The 18,338-nt window shown below is 41.0% G+C and overlaps 1 protein-coding gene across 4 annotated transcripts in view; it reads right to left on the bottom strand.

Moving 5' to 3' along the window:
• Nucleotides 1-2,422: 2,422 nt before the first annotated feature.
• Nucleotides 2,423-18,338, bottom strand: part of HNRNPR (heterogeneous nuclear ribonucleoprotein R) — a 20,282-nt gene continuing 4,366 nt past the window's right edge. For 2 of the 4 annotated variants that reach the window (XM_008946843.1, XM_008946845.1), the window contains 6 exons: nt 11,038-11,214; nt 8,331-8,466; nt 6,934-7,139; nt 6,062-6,211; nt 3,887-4,008; nt 2,423-3,696 (listed from right to left, as the gene is read on the bottom strand). In XM_008946843.1, coding sequence (XP_008945091.1) covers nt 3,084-3,696; nt 3,887-4,008; nt 6,062-6,211; nt 6,934-7,139; nt 8,331-8,466; nt 11,038-11,214 — 1,404 coding nt within the window. In that variant the 3' untranslated portion in view covers nt 2,423-3,083. Of the gene's footprint in view, nt 3,697-3,886; nt 4,009-6,061; nt 6,212-6,933; nt 7,140-8,315; nt 8,467-11,037; nt 11,215-18,338 lie in introns of all 4 variants that reach the window. The other 2 variants (XM_008946842.1, XM_008946844.1) reach the window with 2 other exon arrangements.

Genomic DNA, 18,338 nt, shown 5'->3' with positions numbered 1-18,338 from the left:
AATACAGACATTTAAGCAACTGCTATAAATGAGTGATCAAATGATTATTAAAATCCCATTTCATGGCTCCTCCTCCAATGCCAGCAGGACAATCATAAAAGTTTAATATTGGTTTGCAAGTTGAAATCCATTTTCAACATATTCTGTGAGAGGACTTTTGCTAAGTTATACTGAAGAAATGATCCAAAGAGATGCACAAGAGTAAATTTAAATTTATTTTTGTTTTGACTATATATCAAAAATGTGCTGAGAAGCTAGTGCAAAATTCTTCCCTTGAGAATCTGTCATCAGGCATGGTAGATTTTTCCACTGTCCTGCAGAATGTTCCATAACTATTGTCAGTAATTTTGTAAAGTTCCTCAAGTTCAGTATACACCACTGCTCAAGTAAGTTCTAGCACACATGATCTTTAAGGAGTCAGTAAAGCACTGCTGCAAATTTAAACAGTGAATTTGAGAATCCATAAATCACATATATCAAAGAACTTGGTGTATCTTGTAGATATAAACTTTTACTGCTTCTAATTTTCAATTATAAAAGTGTATTGCTCAATTCTCATGTTCTGTAAAACTATTAACATAAATGCTGATTTGGGTAGAAGTAAATACAAGATGCAGCTTTACAATTCTTGAGGAAGACAACTGTAACATTTTTGTTCCTTGGTTGTTTTGTAAACTTTATAATAACTGTTTCATTTCCTCCCCACACCCCCCATAAGCATGCACTGGCACCTCATCTCCCCTGGGCTAACACTCAAAACGTGGAGTTTCTGAATATTATTTTTTTTTCAAGATGAGGAGTATTTAAAATTTTAATCCAATTAAGCTCCCTTTACAACGACTACTGAAAAGGAAATACTTATTGGGACTATAGGGCTCTGCTCAACACCACAAAAGCTATACAGTTTCTAGAAAGTCATCCTGATTAGACAGCAAATCTTTGTATTAAAACAAAATGACAAGCCAGATCCTTACCCACAAGCTAAAGCCTGGAACATATACCCAGGCAATAACTGACTTCACTGCTCAAGTCATGAACAGAGAGGGCAGGATTTGGCTCCGTTAACTTCATGAAGTGGGAAAAAAAGATAAACCCACCCCCCAAAACCCAGCAAAAATAACCCCCACCCCACAAAAACACACACACCCCACCCACCTCCCAAAACACAAAAAAAGGGCTTTCATCCACTAAATACTAACTCTAAAAATCACTTTAGGTTATTTCTGACCAATTCTGTTAATCTGGAAGGACGAGTCTGACAGAGGGGCAAACCCATTTTTGAGCATCAGATACACATCCTCACTTTGATTCAGGTCAAAGCCCAAACCATGCAACCCCACAGCAGACCCACGCAGTACAGCGTGGGAAGGCTCATCTTTCTGCTTACATTCTGGCACAATACAGCTGAGAGACACCAGACAGGAATAGAAGACAAAGGGAGGAGTATGACCACTGAAGTTTAACTTCCTCAATAGTCTGCGTTTAGAATGCTGTAAATCAAGTATGAACAATGCATTTGATTTGGATATTTGAGGTCCGGCAATAGTTTTCTTTAGAGAAAGTTTAAATCCGTTTGTTTCTCTCTTTTCTTGAGAAGCAAATGTTCTTCTTTGGGGTACAGAATGGCTCAGATGCAACGGAAGAGTAATGTCATGATTTGCCAGTTAAAATTGACATCTGGTAATGTCCAAGACAAGGGTCAAAGCAACACGTAATACCCCAATAATGTAGCTAGTAATGCCCCAAAAAGATTTATTTTTTTAACAGCCTTTATTACAAGGCATGAGAATTCTAAGGCAAATTGTTCATCATGGCAGAACATCAAATTAAAATGTCAAGACAGAAATAAGCAGAATATGAAGAGTATACTTGTGTTATCTGTAGCAAGAAGTTAGTTTACTGTGCCACAGTACCTAATTTATAATTCTTAGTCTAATTTAAGAGAATATTTAACTAAGATCAAAAAGCATTTCCCTACGTGTCTGTACGCTGAACAGGGTTATGGCTGGATTCTAACAGAATAGCCTCTGGAGGGACTCCACAGTGCATAATAAAAAGGAACAAAATTAACACCATTGTAGGCTCTGCTTCCTTCTCCACATTACATTAGAAGATTATATTTAAATTATATCTCTGTGAACATTTGGATACATTACAACACTTTTTAAAGGCAAAAAAAAAGTTCCAAAATTAGATGCTGGTAAGTTACTGAACAGCAATTAAACAAAGAGTGCCCTTTGGGCTATCTGCAATTTCTCATCGTTTTCAGTCTGATGTCCACAGTGCTACACGTTGGAAAGCACAAGAAATTTTGCAGAAATTTGATCACTCACATAGGCAGTTATACTTTGAAAACAATGTTTTTCGCAAGAATTACCAATGAAATAATGTTTTAGGACACAATTGAATTTGAAATAGGTAATGTTTTGAATAGATTTTTGAGTTTTATTGAAATCTTACATGAACAAGAAATTGGAAATACAATCACATCAAGGAACAAATTGCCACGGCTTTGACGTTTTAAGCCAAACAAATTTTGTAGGGCAGATTTTCAAAAAGGTGTGAAGTTATAACAATTTAAAAACACAGTTAACCTACTTCTAGGAATGCAAAACATACAATCATGTTATTTTCAATACAAGAAAACTTAATTTGTTGTAATTTCTTAAAACTACTAAGACAAAGCACTAGCTTTTACTTTTATGTACAGCATACTCCTATGTAGTCTATCCCAAATCCAAAAAAAAAAAAAAAAATAAACTGTCCAAAACCAGAGGTTCTGCAAAATCATGATTGAACATTTTTTTCCTGCTTTTAAACTGCTAAAATGAAGCCTAAAATGATAAAAGCATTGAAACCCCATATGGAGTTCAGGAATTCTGCAAGCCCAGTAATGTCCAAGTGCGTTTATGAAAAAAGAAAACTAAGAGACTCGAGTATATACACAATAGTGATTCTTCAGCCCAATACAAATGGCAGCCAATCGCTACTGAAGGATGAAACATTAAGCCAATTCTGTTTTGAAGGATGTAGAGCTATAGCCAATTCTATGTTTCCAATACTCTCAATCCCTCCTCACTTGTCTACTTCCACTGTTGCCCATAAGTATCCTGATAAAATTCCTGGTTGTCATTATTGTAACCATAGTTACCGGCATAGTCACCACCTTGCTGGAGCGGCTGCTGAGCGATGGGTTGGGAGCCCCAGTTCTGCTGGTTGTTGGTCTGACGGCGCTTGGAATCAGGCTGGTTGTACCCATCTGCCTTTCTCTTGCCTCCTACGTTGCCCCCACGGTTGCCCCTGGCTCCACGAGCACCACGTCCTCTCTGCTGCTGTGCAGGACCCCCTCTCCCACCCCTGGCTCCTCTCGGCGGTCCCATGGGTGCCCCCCTCTGCGAGTAGCCAGCTCTACCTCTTGGTGGTGGTGCTCCCCGCCCCCTAGGTGGTGGAGGGGCACCTCTCCCACCCCTTCCTCCTCCTCCTCTTCCTCTTATAGCATAGCCATCATCATAGCCGTAGTAGGGATCTTCATAGCCACCACGGTAGTCATGATAGTCATAACCATAATAATCATCGTAATAATCTTCATAGCCATAGTAATCTGGGGGATAGCCATATCCACCTCTCCCTCCACGGCCTCTGCCTCTAATAGGAGGTGGCATGCGAGGTGGAGGGTAGTAATAATAGTCTTCATACCTATTAAGAAAAAGAAACATGCAATTATTTATCTTCAAAAGTTTCCCAAAGTAACGTATAAATTTCCCCTGCTGATTAACAATATGTAACACAGAAAAGAAAAAGTCATCCGGGCTCTTCTAAACCAGCTCACACTTCACAGCAGGACTTCACTCTGCAGCGTTACAGTAGTGCAAGGATGAACACTCACGCAGTGCTTCTGGAGGCCTGTCTGGCAGCCTGACGTTCTTTCCTTTTCTTATCCGGTGGCTTTGCTAACACTATTTCAATTTCTTCCCCTTCTATCTCTTTCCCATTCATTTCATTCATAGCCTGTACAAAAATCAGAAGAGAAACATCTGAAAATCTGTTGCCGTTCAAAAGCAAACTCAAACTGCCTGGCAGGACCCAGCTGGTCAGGCTGCTCCCAGCTGTGCTGCTGACCCAGAGCACCCCCAGCACCCTTCCCAGCCCCACCTCCTTCACCCAGCTGCAGTGAAGTCACGTTACAAAAAGAGCCTTTATACCATAAGATTAAGGAATGGGATTGAAACAGTGAGCAGTATTTTTACAAAAACCCACAGACATAACACCGTTGCTTCTTCTGTTCCTATATCCTCTAGAAAAGCTTCAGAACTAGACTGACAGGAGTCAATCACAGACACACTCCCTCTGGCAGCCAGGCTGAGCACATGCATACAGTATGTTTATATTTGGGCTTCCTAGCTGGTTGAATGTGCTACATGAGTACCTCTGAGGAAACCAAGTATTTCTGAGGACACATACTTAGGGGGGTGGGGGGGATTATTAAAAGCTGATGATCTCATCAAGTGAGGCAAGAATCCTCAAAAAAACTAATGTGCAGTATGTAATTGTTGAATGCACACAAAGAGACCTTAATATACCTACAAAAAGTATGCTTAGAACTACACGGCTCCCCTACCCCCCAGCTGCCTGGAGTTATCTGCTTTGCATTTGGCATTTCTGGGCATTACTGCCTGTACTGACAAAGACTCTACACGTCTGTACACGTACGTGCCTCAAGAACGTTACAGCTCGTGATGATTATTTCAAAGAAGGCATGAAAATAAGTAGACACTGGAACCAATGAGCCATTTCCATACATTCCATGCATTAATACCATAATGCTTCAATTAGAAACCAAACAACACACTCGTACACCACAATATCTCACAAAATTGATAAGCCAGTTTAGTGGCCATGTATCAGTCACACGGGGCAGATGTGTAGAGTTCCAGCTTGTTTCTGAGAAGACAAGAATTAGATCCCTGGTGGCACTACATGTGAGCTATCTCTGCTCATCTCCCACAGGTTTTCAGTTGCTCAAATCTAACAGAGCATTTAGAGGTAAGGTCTACTGGGAAGGAACTGGAGAGTGTTTAAAGACATTCTACCATAAAACATGTCAGGAGGTGTTGCTGCCTTGATCTGCTGGTCAACAATCTCTTGAACATGGTGCAAGCCTATCTGAACTGCCTTCACCTTTACTAAACACGAGTGACATTCATCCTGAAGCCAAACTCAAGAGTATTCTAAACCCTGTTTTGGTGGGTAGGAAAATTGTAAGCAACTAAACTGTTATAAAATGATTTACAAGACTGAGTAAAGAGCCTTTGAACTGTCTATGTAGCCACATACACTACATAAAATATACTTGCTCAAGACTCCCAGGTGTAAAACACTTCCTCCTCTCCCCCCATAGACGATGGGTTTGAAAAACAGATGGAGTATGAGAATTCAAACCACTGAAGTACAAACAGCATGAATTAATGACCTTCTAAACCACTTTTAGATATAGAGGAAGATATCTCTGAAGCTTACAGTAATGACCTATAATGTTTAAGAACTCACTTAGAAGAAACCTTCTAGGGAGCATGTAGAGTTAAAAAGCAGTAATACATCAAAGGAGTTGCTGATGCCACTCTTCTCTCCTTCACAAAGGCATTTTTCTAATTACCTTGCAATCTATATTCAATACTTTTGTCACTCCGAAACTACACATAGCCTTTAAACAGGGGTCTTTGAGAGACAACTGATACCTTCTGTCAGTGCTTCCTCAGAAAAACTGTCTAGGTTGAGGGTATTTTTGCTTTTTGTTCTTCTCTAGACTCTCCTGCATTGCTCTACACCTCTTTTGCAGTCTACTTGTTCACTTGCTATTTGTCCTTTGCAAGTTTCACATCCTCCTAGCTACTGAAATCATAGGAATAAAATTATTAGTGTTAAAATCCTCACAATGGGAACCTTATTAAACAGGATCTAGAAATGTCTTATCTTGATATTTACTGCAAAGAAATGTCTTAAAACCATTTGTACAAAATACACTGCTCACATCAGTTTAGCTCAGAGAGAATAATCAACCTACCTTCACTGCTGCACCTCTGTCCTCAAAATGAACAAAAGCATAATCCTTCAACTTCTTTACTCTTTCCAGCTTTCCAAATTCAGAAAAGGATTTCTCAAGAATTTCTTCTGTCACAGTAGTGGCCAAGTTGGTTACAAATAAAACTTTCACCTAATGGAAAAAAAAAAAAAAAAAGAGAATGAAAGCTATAATCTCTACAGTCAAACCTCAAAGGAAACTAACGAACTAGTAAGATGTTATTCCCTTCTCTTCATTAAGAAATTTTGGGTAATTTTATTAATTCAGTATCTGTTTCAAAAATTAATATTTTTTTTTTAAATAGCCTTGTTGGTACATGTATGAACTTTCTACAATTTCTCTCTGAACTTCCACAGTTCACTTCTGTGACCAGAACATCCAACTTTGATTTTTCTGCTTCTGGGATGCTACAAATCCCAGTAAAATTTGAGTAATAGATCTCAAGAGCAGCAACAAGTTATCCCAAAACACAGGGAATGATGTGCTCTTTATCCCTATGCTGAACTTCACCTCCATCTCACTCCAGAAAACAGTTTTACAGAAAACCCCCTCAGTACTCACTATCAGCAGAAGCAGCCAATGAACACTGATGTGCCAATCCTGCAGGGGAGTCCTGAACATTACAAGTTGAAACATGAACAGTAGGTTACAACAGCACGTCCCTAAGGCCTGACAATGGAAACCAATTTGCAGCACTTACATGGTGCCACTTTTCATGGCTCACTACAAAAATGTCCTCCAACTGCTTTTTGTGCCTCAGAACTAGCACTGCTCAGTTGGAACAAATCTCTGTCACTGTGGCATAAAGAAATTCATCCCAAAGCACCTGATCGTCCAGTTAAGTTTTTACTCACCTTTGCCATGACTTCTGGGTCAGGCTCCTCTACTGGATCAGCCCATTCCACAGTCACAACGTTTCCCCAGACTTTCACTTTCCCACTCATGAGCCGGCGGCGAGCTTGTGCTGCTGACTTGTGATCCTCATACTCCAAGAAGCAGAATCCTCGATTCTTCTTTTTATCATCAGGTTGATGATACAAGATTACATCCACCAAACCCTCTGAAAAATAGGTCTTTAGTATGAAGCTTCAAAAGGAAAGAAAATTAAAAATCCAGAGCCTACAATCCCTTTACTCGTTTGTTTTGGGGTTTTTTTTGTAATACAGAGTCTTTCAGTTTAACACCTGGAAAGAGAAGGGAGCACAAAAGCAAAACAAATAACAGATATCCATCCAATTTAGCCAGAGACAGGTCACCTAGCAGGTCAATTTCTCCAGAAGCAGCTTACCTCACAATTAGGCCCTGTAAAACATTAACCTGAACAGTTCACACAGTGAGTTCTCTGGTTTTGTTTTGGTTTGGTTTTTTACCATCTTCACATTTTTGAAAAGCAGTCAGCATTAATACATGGCATCTCCCCTGCCTCCAGGGGAAGCTGGAAAGGATTTCTTCCACATCTCTCCAAAAAGAGGAGAGATAACTAGAGGTGAAATCCTTCTGTTTTCACCACTTCTCTGAGGTACTTATAAATAACAGTCCTAAAAAAGCAGCAGCAGGTTAAAATCTCCTATGGGAACAAGAGCAGACAATCAGAACCTCCACCTCTTATTTCAAGCACAGCACCCTTCCAGCAATGAGTCGACTCCTTTTCTTCTACTTGCTGCATATGCTGGGGACAACACTGAAGAACTGGGACAGAAATTAATCTGGTCAACTATTTCTACAATAACATTTAAAGTGATTCACTACTCCCTCCTCCCCACTACTCCTCAACAACGCATTTGTTTAAGGCTCCCCAAAAACTCTTCAGTTGTGGAAACAGAATCCACTCTAGATCCAGCTACAGACACAGAACCTGCAACAGGAAGCTACAATGGGTAACAGAAGTAGGACCTTCACTTTTTTTCCTGAGTTCTTCTGTGCCATCTCAAATTATGAGCCTACAACGTAATTTATCAGTAAAAGACTGTCAAGTTTTAGGGCTGGGCTGGCCACTTGTCCCTTTACACTCCACCATAAAAATATATCTGGTATAGAAAACTGCTACCAAAAAAACCCACACCCACCCACAACACACCACACATAAACACCTCACAAAAAAAACCCCACCACACAAACCACCAAAACAAACTTGGAATCCAACTTGGAAATAGTTTAACTGACAGCTGAACACATCTGTCAAATAACTAGACATACAAAACAGAGAGAATGGTATTTTGGGGACAGTGTGAATAACTCAAGAAGGTCTTACCTGTGACTTTACCAAACTCTTCCAATATGTTTTCCTTGGTCTTATTCTTTGGAATTGACCCAACAAATAACCTGTTGTTTGCCACAGAGATGCATACACCAAGGTGCTTCCCAGGACGGATTTCGTAGTTGTCACACTAGGTAAACAAAACCATGCATCTGCTTTATCCACAACAATATGGATAAAAAGATCCCCAAAACCATAAAATCAGCTACTTTCTTCATGGTCTACTATCTTTATACATAGCATATTGAATTCACATGGCAAGAAGAATCCCTAGGACTGGAGTGTTTGGGTCAGCACTCACTGGAAGAGCACCGCCGAGCTCGGCTGTCCCACAGCAGCTCCCGAGCTCTGCCCCAGGGGAGCTGCAGAGGAACTGCTGTGCAGAGCACCCCGCCACAGCCCGGCTGCGTGGGGTGAGCGAGCTCCCCAGCTCTGCACCTCAGCACTCAGAGACCTTCCTAGGCAAGGGGTGACTGCTTCCTGTGCTGGGACTGAACGCCAGTCGCTGCTCCCGTTTGCCACGGGTTCTTCCACTTCACTTCTGACAGCTTTTGAACACTCAGCACATTTGCTGTGAGACACTGAAAAGTCTAAATCAGTGTGTGACCTTGTTACCACCACCTCTCATCCCCACAGCATGGGTGCTTTGCACCTTGTCCTCTTTGTCCTGCTAAGACTCTGTAAATTTTACTGCTAAGTTTTAAATCTTCCCATTAAAAAAAAAAATTAGCCTACTGCTTCATGCTCATCCCCCCAGACTGATTACTCTGCACACCAACACTCCTGACAGGTCTTCAAGGGTACAAGATCTCAGTCTTTAAAAAGAACTCAAGGTAGACTTCCTCTTTGGCCTAGAGGATAGATGTCTGATCACCACTCAGCTTCTTCTCATCCAATTCTTTCAAATCAAGTTTTCAGCCATTTTTAACCTAGCTAAGACACAGCCATACAAATGGCAGAGCAGTACTGACAGTAACCTTCATACTCAAGAAGAATTAAAATATTAAGGTGCCACAGGCTAACAAGATCACTTCAAGGAAGACAAACATTTCAGAATTTCATTCCATATACAACAGTGATTCATAACACAATCAAACTACATGTCAGTGCCATGAACATAATCTGCATCTGCTTTTCCAATTATATTTCACATCACAAAGCCATTTTACCTACAACCTATCCCATTCCCACTAGTATCTGCAAAGACAACCAGAAGACCAATCTGGTGTAGAAAAACCAAGCTTTCAAAATCTCAACTTTCTTTTCTGAAAAAGCATCACTTGGCTACTGAGGGTTAATTAGCTCAAAAACTCAGCCTGTGTCTGCCCCACTTCCATCTCCCCTAGTAGTCTCTGGAAAACACTTCACCTAAAGATAAGCCTGGTCCCATTACTGGATAATGATAGGGTGGAGGAGGCAGTGGGAAAGGAACACAGGTGAGGACTTAAGGAATGTATTCACACAAATTCACTTATGCACTCCGGTGCATAATTATTCACTTTGCTGCAATACCCAGGGTATGGAGGCCAGTCTTCCATCAGTGACACATCACTTGCTACATCTCCTGTCACCCCAGCACCTTCTCTTTCATCTCCTTCAAACACAAAATTAACATGACAATTCTGAGCACTTTCAATTTAGTCAAAAAAAGAGAAAAATCTCAAAACCATTTTTCCTTCCTAAGTGACAGGAACTCACATCCACCAGCTTCAAACACTGAGACCAAAGAGTAATCAATTCAAAAACATATTTTGTGTATCTCCTTCAGGAAATATCCAAGTAGGCTCTAGAAAGGAAATCCAGCCTAAGCAGGACATGCCATTTTCAGCCCTGGAAGAGCCTAACATAACTGCAACCATTTCTAAAACCATGAAAATATTTCAGGGAACAAACACCAGAACATTTAGAGACAGCAACTCTCTGAAGCATTTACAATGCAACAGAAGCACTCTGAAATCTCTCTGGGTTTCTTCCTTGCTGTGCAGCTCAAGTAGATGTTTAGGTTCTCCCTTCACACAGGATCAACTGAATTCTGCTAAGGCAAATGAGACACTGTTTGTTTTGGTTCAAAGGACAAGCAGAATTTCACAGCCATATCCAAAACCTGGTGAGATACACTTTGATCTGCCTAACTGTACTTTCTCTTCTCAGGCAGGGGCAAAGCCAAACCAACCAGGCCCCCAGTGAGATGCTGTCTCTCATTTTAATCCACTAGGGATTGCTCTGTGTCCTTCACCAAACCATCTAGAGGCTGGCCAAGTCAGGTTTCATGTAGGGAGCTGACTACATGACTGCCACTGAAAAGAATTAAATGCCACTGGGAACCAAGAGCAGCAAGTTAGAGACCTCCTCCCCAGCAGCAGCAAGACACAACATTTCTGATTTGCTCTTTAGAGTAGGAAGGTTGATAAAACACAGTGAAACTTAAAGAATATACTTTTCCAGCTGTAATCAAGTAAGCTCTTACTGCAATCAACCAAGTACTCTAGCAGATGCAGTAGGCTGTAGCAGATTGTGGTCCTGAAAGCAGAACATTATTTGTACATATAACCAAATCAGGAAGCAATTTTTAAGAAAGTAAAATTTTGAGTCTATCAATGGATGCTTTAATGAAACACTTTGAAGACTTCATTATCTAGAGGGATTCCCAACATGTTTGCTGTTTACATTGTCTTGTCCAATCTGAAAACAGGTTACCTACCAGTTTGACTGCTTCCTGTGCTGCATCTTTACTACAGAAGGTAATGAACGCATAACCTCTGTTTTGACCAGAAAGAGGATCCATCATGAGGCGCAGATCCCAGATTGGACCAGCCTTCTCAAAGAGTGGCACCAACTCATCTTCATATAAATCTCGGGGTATCTTTCCAACAAAAACCTAAAAAAGAATGGGATGTTTAAGCAAAGCTTTTTCAGAAATCCAAACTTACCTTTAATACATGAAAGTTCCTGGGAAAGACAGCCCCTGGTAACATAAACCACCTGAGCAGAACACTGTAGCCATCACCACAGCCTTCACTGCAGCCAACATTATTGCGTGTCCTGCTCAGTCTTCTAAACCTCCTGCTGTTAGCAGCAGGTTTATAAGAAAAATCAGATTTTCCAGGTGTATTTAGGAGGTTGCAAATTTCCACCACCAAAGAGGTAAATGGTTCTTACCTGGTTATAATTTTGACAATTAAAACCTAGAACCTTACAGACTTATGAAGCTGGGTAACCTACACTAAAGCAGGCCAAAACAAGATGGAAAAAAAAGTCTACAAAAATCCTTAAACTGCCTGATGCATTTTCCACATTTAATATATACTGTAATCTTAATTCTAGCCTGTACTTTTTTCAGCTTCCACCAACAGAATGTTTGGATATTTGTCTCAGAAAAATGTGGAGCCCTCATGTTTTTGTACCTTACATAGAGTGATGACAATAATCTTGCTGAAGCTTTGTTAAAGAGGTTAATCTCTTCAGCTGAGGTCTCCACAGGAAGCTACCACCCCCCAAGCTATTTAATCATTGCAGCTTTCCTCTGAATTCTCAAAATCTCTTAATCATTAATACAAACAAGACATTCCAAACACCCATTAAGATCAAATTACATTAACTTTCAATATTTTTTTGTAGTAAAAAAACCTAGGAGGAGTCAATCTCCAAGTGCCCTCCACCTGGAGGAGGATTGTTTACAAGGCTGTGTAGTGGCAGGGGTTTTACACTAGAGCAGGGCACATTTAAATTAGATTTTAATTAGATTTAAATTTTAATTAGATTTGAATTTTAATTAGGAAGAAGTTCTTTACTATGAGGGTGGTAAAACACTGGACCAGGCTGCCCAGAGGTGGAAGCCCCATCCCTGGAAACATTCAAGGTCAGGCTTGATGGGGCTCTGGACAACCTGATCTGGTTAAGGATGTCCCTGGTCATTGCAGGGGGGTTGGACTAGATGACCTTTAAAGGTCCCTTCAACCCAAAACATTCTATGATTCTAATCTCTTCCACCTAGGCAAGGTCTTGCCACAGTCATATCTGGTACCAAAAGCTTAGCAGATAATTCCCAAACTAAAACCATTCAGAATGCCCATGTAAGCACTGATATGAACAAGCCCAGAAGGAAAACGTGATGACCGACCTGAAAAATGTGGAACACAAGTTATTTTCTGCAAAGGAAAGCTAGAACCTTTAGACCTTTCTTTAGGCTATACAGATATTCCTGAAATTTGGCTTCTACAGTATTTCTTTCACTTTGTTACCCTCTCTCAGTTCAGTGTGAATGCCAGCTATCAGGATTTATTCACTGCTGGGGGAAAAAAGGAAGAGATTTACCACATGGAGTGAAAATTTAACAGCAGAGCCAGCAGGCTTTCCCCACTGTCTCTCCACAAACCTCAGAAATCCCTCCCGATAGGTATCTTCACTGTCATTACATGTATAACATTTAGTTCCAAAAGCCAGGTGCAGTTTTTAAAGACAAAGCCTGATGCCACCATGGAAATACATAAGACAGGAACTCCAACTTGCTACTAAGACAGTGAAGCTGTCAAAAGAACTTTACACAAACTGTAACAGCTTAAGTCAGTCAAATGTAAAAACTCAACACTATGTTGTCTGTTTTGGATGCCCTCAGTTCAAGCAGAAACTGAAGGTGACACATCAGAAGAGAAGACTTCAGAAAAAGAAAAGACCCTAATCCAAATACAAAGTCAACTTTTCCAGCTATTTACCACGGATTTACAGTCCTGAAAGCTTGTTTCCTCCTGCCTTTCCAGTCTCTTCAGCTCACTCTCTACAAGCTTTAGATCACCAGCTATTCCACACGACTGCTGCCACAGCTCCGTTCAGGTAATACACTCCAGGAGCTAGCATGAGAAACAGAACTAAGGATGTAATTTGAATATGTTCATATCTGACCCAAAGGATAAGAAGGACTAGATAATTCTGTGGAACTAATTCACATCTAAGTGAACTTACTCTGAGCCTGTAAATTTCATACATTATGAACCACGAGATCAATACCAGGCTTGGCAAACACCACGCAAGCATCTCGGGAAAGTCAGAAAAACATGTGCTATAACCTTTTCAACATTATGTTAATAAGGCTGAACAAAGCTGCTGAAATACCAAACAACAAATATCAGATGTCTTTTAGCATTTTTTAGTTCCACGACAAGAGTACTAGGGAAAAATTCTGGAAGCTGGCATTATCAGTGAAACAATACAAAAGAACTTCTCTAAGCAGGATGCAAGTGCATCACTTCTGGGCCTTTGTTGGAATCACTGACCATTAAGCACACTTTTTGTAGGTTTTTTTTCCTAAAGGACTTGTCCTCCAATTCTTCCTTACTACTGTAGGGGATTAATTTTGGAAAGTCGTAACTAGGAAAACAATATCATTTCAGTTTCCTGAGAAGCTCTACAGAGGATTCCTGATGGGTGCATCCCACTTCTGCACTCCAGGTGACGTGTCCCACAGCTGTTTTCAAGCTCAGAGAAGTGTTCTGCAGCATGGCAAGAGCTTCTTCAAAACCTCTCTCACTTTAACAGTGCTCTTCATGTGCTTTGCAGTCAATTTTTCCCAAATACCAGATTTATGTGCTAATTAACGTAAGCCACATGACTGCTTCACCTCATCCACATCTACTACCTTCATCAAAACAAAAACTAAAAAAAAAGGAAGTGGAAAAAAAAATCTGGCACAATGCAAAAGCCTTTGAACTCCCACAGTTCTTCCAGTACAACAGCAACATTCCATTTGGGTACTAAACCCAGCACAAGCTTTGTCTAGTTAGCTCTTGCTCAGTTTATAGCACCATTGCCTCTAACTTAGAGTTATCACAGGATGTGATTCTTACCATTTGAATTATGGACCAAAGCATTTCAAATTGCCCCAACATCTCCAGTAACAGCATTTTCCAGTTACTGCAAGTTAGCCTCATAACCCTTCTCTGACTGTTGGCTACAAATTCTGACCATGCACCCAGAGAGGAGCAGATGCAGGATCAACTTACCATTCACAGTGCTGCATGGAACTTTTCACTTCTGATAGTAACACTTAGAGATGATGCTTATCACATACTTACCCAACACATCCCTGCTCTGAAAAGGACATGTAGCAATCCCTTCATTTCATGCAGTCTAAACTGCTACATGGATACCTAAGCTTGCACATCATGGGCAAATAACCCATTTAGGGAATTTAAATTTTTATTTCACATCACTTAAAAACACCACAACAGAAGACTCTCAACACTTCAGGAGTTCCTAAATTCTGGAGCTCCTCCAATAAAACAGAAATCAATCCAGCAATCAGTGCAGGCTCAAGTCAATTACTTTCTTCATGCTAACTGCACTGCCCTGATTTTGAAAAGTGCTTTCCTCCTATTGCTACGACAGTGGTGTAAAAGGCTGGTGTTTTACAGTTACCAGTGAAGCTTCCTGCTCTCCAAATGATGTCTTAAATAGCACTATATCCATTTAGACCAAAAGGTAAAAGGTGGAAATCAAGTACCACATCAGTCACCCCCTTAATTTTTGTTATAACATTAGTCTGGACAGGTCACACACGTCTGCTTTTTTTTTTTACCCTCCTCGACAGAAAAAAAAGGTTTTTTTATTTACACACACAGATAGATATATGAAAATAAAACAGTGATCCTTCAGTTTTCCTGAATTTAACAACTAAAAGCTCCTTAGTGAACAGACTATAGATGAGGAGTGGAAAAGCCATAGTTTAGGTTGTTTGGCAAATCCCGCTCCCTCTCGTTAGGTATCACTCACAAATGCAGACATGACAGTCAGGACACTGGATCTGCCACCCAGCATTATCCAGCTGCAACACCACAGGCTTGCCTGCTTTGCCTGAAAGCTTCACCATAAGTCCACTACTAGTCAGGGCTGAATAAAATTCCATTTGTTCCTTATACACTTAAACTCCTCCATGCCATAACTGAATTTCATTAAGTATTTATAACATCTGCTTTCCTTGTCTTGGCTGCAGTTAATTTCAGAAGTTATCAAAATTGCTGTGTAGATGTTGCTGGTGTCTATGTGTCCTCCAATGTTACTTAACTGGTTTATTTTAAACCACAATAGGACGGCTTCAAGTAGTTTTGTGTTTAAAAAAAAGTATTTAAGAATTTTTTTCAGCATTGTTTGCATATACACTTTAGCAAAATGAGAAACTATAATTAGCATAGAGTAAGCACACCTAAGCAGAGCTTGAAAAGTTATACAAATCAACAGTTATTACCTGTCAGTTTGAGGACCCATTCTAATTGTTCCCCTCCCCCAGGGAATTTCTTTTTCTTCATGCAATACAAATACTCCCTTTAGAAAACATACTTACTGTGACACTTCTAAGCATCTTCTTGATGGTATACACAAAAGCTTCAGCATCTCAAAGGATGCAAAACTAATCTACAAACTGACAGACAGTGAAAAAAGTTGACCATTTTCTTAAATCTAATCTGGTGTTCCATAGAACAACCTCCAGAAGAAATCCTGTATCAAAGACCAGTCATGACAGGGTCCCTGAATATTCAAGGTGTTTAGAATAAACTACCAAAACCTTGCAGAACAGCAAGCAAGGAAATACACAGCCCAAGCATTTCTGTAAACAAACTGAAGTTTGCTCACAGCTTGCCAGCACAACACACAGGTTCAACCATGACCTTGAATTTCCAAGATGGTTACTATGTCCTTTGTAAGGAAAAAAAACCACCAAACACTTTAAAACTCTCCTGACCATCTTTAAAAAGAAGACCTGATGTAACAAGAGGTAAGAAAAGGCAGACAAAAAAGATCTTAAGAGATTTTAAGCAAAATGGAGCACTGTACAGGCCCCTCGAGGACAGTTACCAATATTTGTAGATACAAATGACAATGCTGCTGTAAATTTGGATAAGGAAACACCTAAATAATCACTGCCATTCTCACCTGGTGAAACATCTCCAAGCATCAACATCATGCAATCTTACCAGAAGGAAAACACTTTACGTGGGAGCAACAAGCCCTTAAATAAAACACTCAAGTTTAACAACAAATCCTACTGCAATTCTTTTCTCCTCCCAACTTCCACACGGCTCTAGCTATTTTGTCTTTATTACAAAATTATGTTTCAAAAAGGTCCAGGTGCCCTTAATGCCCTTAAAACTTCAAAAAAATCCATGGGGCAGCTTCACCCACACTATTCTTTCAGCAGAGCATTCACTGTGACAATTTGTTCCAGACACTAAACATCCATAAGATCATTTCTCCATATTTCAGTTTTACTACACAACGTCCAAGTATGTGTTTAAAGAGAGTTTAAGCTACAGTTAACATGGAATGAATTCCACTTTGTTTTTAAAAGACAAATTAGTTGGTGTTCAAGCATTTACAGTAGAAAGATCTCACACGTTTTGGAGGATGTCTACCTAGTATACACCTTCTTGAAATCCATAACAGTACTTGGATATCCTTAAACAGAAGATTGCCATTACTGGCACCAGTGGCAGCTCTGACATCAACAGATCTGAGCTGGCACAAGCTCTGAGAGCTTCAGAACTATCTGAGCAAGTCTCAAAACACAAACGATTCGCTGTCACAACCCAAAGGTACACATCTTGTGGGTTTTTCATACTTTTACTTACAACATTAGAAAAGAGGCATTTACACCCTGATATAAGCAGAACTGTTGAGCAGAGAAGCAAAGTGGCTCTCAAAACCTTAAGGGAAAAAATAAAAACAAACACATCAAAACCCAAAACACATCCACCTCATTCTCAGAAAAAAAGTGCCACAACGATGTCCAGTCAGCTCTGCCTCCTCTACCAAATCACAAGACTGTGTTTTAAGCTGCTCATCGTCGTGCCTCAGAGCTCAACAGCAAGACCTAAAGCCTGGATTTAATAAAGCACACAGCAGCTCCAGTGAGGTGTTCAGCATCTCAGCTGGTCAAACCGGGCAGCACATCTAAAGCAGTAACCCAAAAATGCCAGCAATTAATTTGGCAGAAATATGGTTTCTGTAACTAGTTGGCTAGGTTTTGTTACAGCCTCTAATGATGATTCGTGGCAGAAGCATCCCTGTTCTTAAGTTAAGAGAGTTGCCACAAGTTACCCACTCTAGCAAGCTTTAGGAAACTTATAAGTATAAAAACATACTATTAAGAGTATTAAGGCACAGCCACCTTTACAGAATCACAGAACCATTAGGACTGGAAGGGACCTCTGGAGATCATCTCATACAACCCCCCTGCTAGGACACGCTCACCCTGAGCACACCACACTGGATCCTGTCCACGCAGGAGCCAAGTGTCTCCAGAGGAGACCCTGCAGCCTCTCTGGGCAGCCTGCTCCAGGGCTGGCACCCTCAGAGCACACAGGTTTCTTTCCTACATTCAGATGGAAACTCCCTGGTTCTAGTCTGTGCCTGTTGCCCCTTGTCCTGTCACTGGGCACCACTGAAAAGAGTCTGACCCCAGCCTCTTGCTCCTTGCCCTTTATATATTGCCAAGCCTTGAGAAGATCTGCTCTCAGGCTTCTCTTCTCCAGAGTAAGCAGCCCCAGGGCTCTCAGCCTTCCCTTGTCACAGAGATGCTCCGTTCCCCTCTGCTGGACTCCCTCCAATAGCTCCCTGTCCCTCCTCAACTGGGGAGCCCAGCACTGGACACAACACTCCAGATGTGGCCTCGCTAGGGCAGAGTAGAGGGGCAGGAGAACCCCCCCGACCTGCTGGCCACACTCTTCTTCATGCACCCCAAGAGACCGCTGGCCTTCTTGGCCACGTGGGTCCATTACTGGCTCATGGGCAAGCTGCTGTCCAGCAGGACTCCCAGGTCCCGCTCCACACAGCTGCTTTCCAGCAGATCAACCCCTCACCTGTACTGGTGCAGGTTACTCCTCCCCATGGGCAGGACTCTGCTCTTGCCCTGGCTGAACATCAGGAGGTTTCCTCTCCACACAGCTCTCACCTGTCCCAGCCTCACTGAACGGCAGCACAGCCTCCTGCTGTGCCAGCCACTCACCCCAGCTT

This window comes from Merops nubicus, unplaced genomic scaffold, assembly GCF_000691845.1.
Source record: "Merops nubicus isolate BGI_N331 unplaced genomic scaffold, ASM69184v1 scaffold7489, whole genome shotgun sequence".
In the NCBI taxonomy this organism is placed as follows: Eukaryota; Metazoa; Chordata; class Aves; order Coraciiformes; family Meropidae; genus Merops; species Merops nubicus.
The sequence above is the reverse complement of the archived record's forward strand: the minus strand, read 5'-3'. Positions and strand labels throughout refer to the sequence as shown.